This window comes from Lepeophtheirus salmonis, unplaced genomic scaffold, assembly GCF_016086655.4.
Source record: "Lepeophtheirus salmonis unplaced genomic scaffold, UVic_Lsal_1.4 unplaced_contig_7204_pilon, whole genome shotgun sequence".
Lineage (NCBI taxonomy): Eukaryota > Metazoa > Arthropoda > Copepoda > Siphonostomatoida > Caligidae > Lepeophtheirus > Lepeophtheirus salmonis.
Window position 1 is genome coordinate 17945 of NW_027295745.1, and position 5895 is coordinate 23839.

The 5895-nt window shown below is 31.9% G+C and overlaps 1 protein-coding gene across 1 annotated transcript; it reads left to right on the forward strand.

The window, feature by feature from the left end:
• The first annotated feature begins 418 nt into the window (after nucleotides 1-418).
• On the forward strand, nucleotides 419-757 carry LOC121131480 (uncharacterized). Its single transcript, XM_040726908.1, has one exon. It carries the CDS (start codon nucleotides 419-421, stop codon nucleotides 755-757), a length of 339 nt encoding a protein of 112 aa, XP_040582842.1.
• The last annotated feature ends 5138 nt before the right edge of the window (nucleotides 758-5895 follow it).

Consider the following 5895-nt stretch of genomic DNA (forward strand, 5'->3'; position numbering starts at 1 on the left):
GTCTTGGTTCTAAATGCATCCAATCCGATTCTAACGGTTTAAGAATCGGAATCGCTAGTAGCTATAGGCAAAACCCTGCTCTTACTATAACAAGAAGTGAGGGGGCAACATCCCATCTCGAAAGAGCCACAACTCACTTTCATAGGACAGAAAAAAATCATATCTCTCAATTATGTACTACAGTTATTCAGCTCTCTTCCATGAAAATAACTTCCAGCGACATTGTTATTATAAGCATTAATTAGTGGGGAACTATACTGCGGCCCTTGCAAAACAAGAGACATAATTTATTTTCAGTTGCCCATTTGCCTATATTAATGGCCAAATGATTCATGATTCAGAATAATTGAACTGGTCAAGTTTATATGTTCGTTTTAAGGTAGAGTACTAGGGAAAAAGAATACTAGAGTCTAGAGTGATGGGGAATAACACTTTTCAAGCCCAAGTTTGGATTGAAAAATATTATCCAGACTCTGCCCAAACAAAAACAACTATCAAACGATGTTTTGCCGATTTCAAACGTGGTCGTACGGACACCAATGATACTGAAAGCTCCGGTCGGCCAAATCAGGGGGTTATTCCGGAGGCAAAAATCATAATGGACAATCACAAAGTGAAGATGCAAGAGATAGGTTACACTCTGAAGTTATCAAAGGGTAGTGTTTACACCATCACAAACAAAGATTTTGGTATGGAAAATATGTTTTCTAAATGGTTTCCACGTTTGCTCACACCAGAGCAAAATCAACAACCATAACATTATTATTGAAGGAGATGATCACGCAAAATAAGAAGGAGTTTTTGCGTCGGTACATCACAATGGATAAAACATAGATTCACCACTTCACTCCAGAATCAAAACCGCAGTCTGCTGAGTAGTTTGAATAAATGGTAATTTCAGTATTATTTCGCTCAAATAAGCTCGTACAAAGATGTAGATGGCCTTTTTCAAATAAGAATCATTGCTGAAAATTAAGAAAGTTACTTTAAATTAATAACATTTACCAAGATATAGTAGTCACTAATCATTGGTTTATGGGACAGCAGAGCATGCAAAAATATTTGAGTAAATGCCTGACAAATGATAAATATGAGTGTTTATCATTTTCTTAGATTGATCTTCATTAATGATAGACGGAAATTTCTTTATGAATTAGGACAAAAGAAGAGACCCGATATACTTTATCCTCAACAAGAGATGCTCGAATTCAAATATCTACGGGAGTGAGAATAGGGTGAAAAATTTGCCAAAGAAGAAAACCTAACAAAGCTAAGCTTCATACAAGAGTAGAGTCGACTCTTTCCTTTGGTGGGAATCTATCCATCCGTATATAAAAATGAATATATCAGACGGCTGAAACTATGACGGATCCTGTTACATTTTATAAAATTCTATCCACAGATAAAGCCATTATTGGACCTGTGAAATTTTGTTTCTTGAACACAATGACTGATAGATAAAATATGAAATATGAAAGAGACGTTCTGACGTCATCTATAAAAAAACATTCAATCGAAATTGTGATGTCATTCTAAAAGAAAGTGCGTTATATATTATATTTTTTTAATTATAATTTTAAATTGTTATTACCAATTGTATTTTAAATATTTATATTAAATAAAAAAATATATTTATTAATTTGTAACCTCTTTCAATCAATGAAAGGTTACGTTGTAATATAAATGTCAACAGATGGCCCTCGTTTTAGGATGTGGCATCTACTTATATAAACATAAAATTCCAAAGAACATGTGACGTCATTCTTCGAGGAAGTATGAGAAGAAAATTCCATTTTCGGCTTAGAAGAAGTGCAATAACTCAGTGCTTATCCAACAAATGGAAGTCGTTTTGGTGTGAACAAAATTTTACACATTATACATCCTAAAACCTATTTAAAGTCCTTGATGATTTAGCTATTTTTAATTTTTTGTAACCTACCTAAAAAATAGGATAACTAAAAAAAATACTCGATCGAACTAAAGTCCTTGGAGATCAGTGCTCCCGTTAAAAATCCCTGGATTTCCATACGCATACATTACGTCATAAATGTGTTTGTTTATTTTTGACGTAGAATTCAAATTACTCAAATATTTAAATTACGGCCACACGTATACAAACATAAACAGTAATATTTTTATGTCCGAATATTTAAATTACATATTGTTAAATACCACGGAATTCTAAGTGAATAGAAGACGGAAGACTTCTTTTCTAGAAAAACGAAAAAAATACAGCTCTTAATGAGTGTGAGTGCTATATTTTGGTTATGAAACTGATTCCACGAATATGCCCAAATTACTTCGTTCTTTCCTCCAGGACGAATATTCCAAAAGTTTCTGGCTTAGAAGACCAAGTATCTTCTGATTATTCAAGGGTTTTCTCACTTCAATTTTTTTTTTTTTTTGTCAATGTTAATCAGGATTTGTATCATAAGAACTTCAAAGTAAGCCTCATGCTTATCCATGACATTATAACAGAAAACAAACCCGAAAATTTATCGCGAAGATATCTTTACAACTAATAAAATTATATATCTCATGGAAGGGTAGCATAAAGAAGTTACTTTTACTGAAATTGCCATTGTGTTCGTCGTTTCTGGCTATGTAACCCAATTACTGTTCTCTAGACTAAAATGTAACTTTCGATAAATAGAGCTCGTGGCTTCAAATAATTTCACTTTAACTAGTCAAAAAAACATTCCAAAACTTAACTACATAACAAAATTAATGGTAGCGTTAATTGGAGTAACTTACTCTACTTTTATAAAGTTATGTAAATATACCTTATCTATAACCTCATAATGAGGTTATAAAATTATTTATTTATAACTTGTGGTCTACTTCCACAAGTAATCAAGTAGTAATGTTCAAAACACTAAGTTAAATTTAAAAGCAAATTCATAAATATATTGATTTAAAGAATTCAGAGGTATACTTTATTAATTATTTTGCAAATTTGATTTAAATAATATCATATATAAAAACATATATTTTATTTATATAAACTTTGAACATGATAAAGAAATTTCAAAAACAAAATTACGAAATTTGAAACACAAAATAAAAGAAATTTAAAATTAAAAAAATAATTATTTTAAAGTACAACTATAATATAGACTAGAAGACATAGAAAATATAAAGGAATCAAGAGTATTTGCCCAAGTAATATGCCTCGAATGAATATTATAAGCAGCTACTTTAATTAATTAGAAAGAACGAATCAAAAGGGATGGAGAGGAGGGGTTAATTGTTAAGGTCAGCTTTGAAAATTAATGTCTCAGGAGTCAATAGGGCTGAGGATGGATGCACTGGGAATAAATTGGGGTAGTTTTTCCAAACTAAGATATAGAGGTCATATAATAACTTTAATTATTATTATTAAATAATTATTATATTGGAATAGCTCTGGAGTGACGGATGTATTCATTCTTGAGACAGGTTAGAAGTCACTATCCTTGATGTTAATTTGTATTTTAATAAAAAATGAATGATGTTTCCATTAAAGAAGATGATGATATCCAAAGATTGAGCCATGTTATTTTCCTCCAACTCCTGTACATCAAATTTAAGGTAAGAGACGAGTGTCTAGAATATACAATTGAAAAGCAATGAATTCATTACAACAATGAGTGGATGCAGATACTTATATTTACATTAAACGTTCTACCATCTAAAAGAAATTAATACCACTTATCAGTGTTAGAGATGAGTAATTTGTTTGTTATGTATATTTAGGACACATCAGGCTCCTTCAAAAGAGTAGAACACAAAATAGGGGTGAATTTATGATTAATATATTCAGGATTTTCAATGAAGTAGCTTTAAATAAAGGAAGATAAAACCCAGGGTTCCTTATCGGGTCTATTATTTGATTATTCTTCCTCTATATAGAAATTTATCAGTATAAGAGGATTCCATATAAAACCTTGAGCGACTGATGTATTGATGTGATGATCTATGAGAATGGACGTCATTATATCGGAAATTTATCTCCACAATGAATTATCTGCCCTTTAAAGGAGATAAGAGCCAATGAGTAAGACAAAGATCTTGCTTCGAAGAGTCCAGATCCTTGAACATCAAAGCGTATTCATAGGATATTAAAATGAGAAGTTATGGATTTATTGAAACAATGGGTGGATAAAGATCCATTATATGAATGCTCTGTCGAACATAACCATATCAATAATCGATAAACCAAAACTACCGAGCCACTCAACTCAAATTCTTCCCTCTCATAGTTATGTTATGATTTATGAAGTATATTTACCCTAAGAGGTTGCGTGGGGATTCACATTCGTTGTTACTAAAGAAAAAGTAAAGGTATAATATCCCTACGTAGGGATAAGCGTAGGGAATTCTTTTCCTTCGATAATGTAACTTATCCCTACGACAGATTAAATTCCCTACGACTGGCAGCACTGTTGGAGATGCATATTTTTTAAATAGGTATTTTTTTTAAGTAAAAGAATGAATATTTTTCTATAATATGAGCTATGATATTCCTAATCACAATGGATGATGAATAAGTTATAATGGTCTCAGCCTAAAAATGGAAATATGTCTAGTTCAGAAGAGGAAACAGAATCAATACAAACATTTTTATAATCATAAAAGACCTTTTTACATCATTTTATTGTTTAGTGATTGTCTTAACGATAAAAAATATCTGTGAACAAAAATAGTCTCGACTTACTAGGATCTCAAATATTTCTGAAACCTGACGACCCAGAGTAAAACTGTTTTGGATTTTGCGCTCAAAGATAAATTATATTCTTGGCTTAATTTCATTGGTGAAAATTTTAACCCTCAAATTGTTTCCCTGCTTTACATATCATGCAGGTAGTGCCGTAGAAAAGGAGAGTCTGTACATTCAAAAGCTGAAGCCTCAGCTGATTCAAGTAAACATATCTCTAAAACCCTAATTTAGAAGAATAGAAGTAATTGGTGGCCAATTACTAATTACTTAATAATAAAAATAATTTTCGTTAGTGAAAATGCCACCTTGTGCGGCTTTTGGAGGCCGCAATAAGCATTTTCCAGGGACGGATATATCGTGTGTGTTTTTTTTTGTTGTCCAAAAGATTTACACCAAAATAAGGATTGGTTACGTGCTCTGATGTGGAGGAACCACGAACCGAAAGGCTCACATGTTTTATGTTCTACTCACTTCAAAGAGGAAGATATATTTTACTCAATAAACCGACAACGGAGGTATTAAAGACCTGGTGCAATCCCAAGCAAATTTTCCTATTCTAAGGAAGCAAAACGAAGAAAAACACTTAATTCCATGGAGTTACATGATCAATCACTGTTTGGCTCTGATAAAGCCTCGGTATCCACCTACAATTTTTCTCAAATTGGGGATACTTCATCTGAAAATGACAGAGAACCGGGACGTTTTATACTCTTTGAAAACTCCTATGCCATTCAACAGTTTCTTATTTGACATGATTATATGGTCTTATAAAATGTACGAATTGTTTATATAAATTTAATTTGTATCAATATATGTATTTATTACCAACACTGAATTTTATTTTTAGTAGTTGAACCAGTTTCCAAAATGACGGTTACTCAAGCAATTGAATTCAAGCCTGATGTACGAGAGTGTTCCACACAAACTGACGAATTCCAGCCTCATTCAGGGGTGTATGTCACATGGACTATACATTCTTTACGTAGAATTGACTCAAATTGTTTTTTGTTTTTTTGTTCATCATATCTATACATACATATGTACATATTACAGATATGAATGAGGTAATTCATTGTATATTTAATGATGATCAGCTACCCTGTCTGTACAATAGTAGAAAAAATATAGCCGCTTGGTCTACTTGCACCATAAAAAAAAAAGCATTTGCAGCTACGAATTGCGTGTGCTAGCACAGG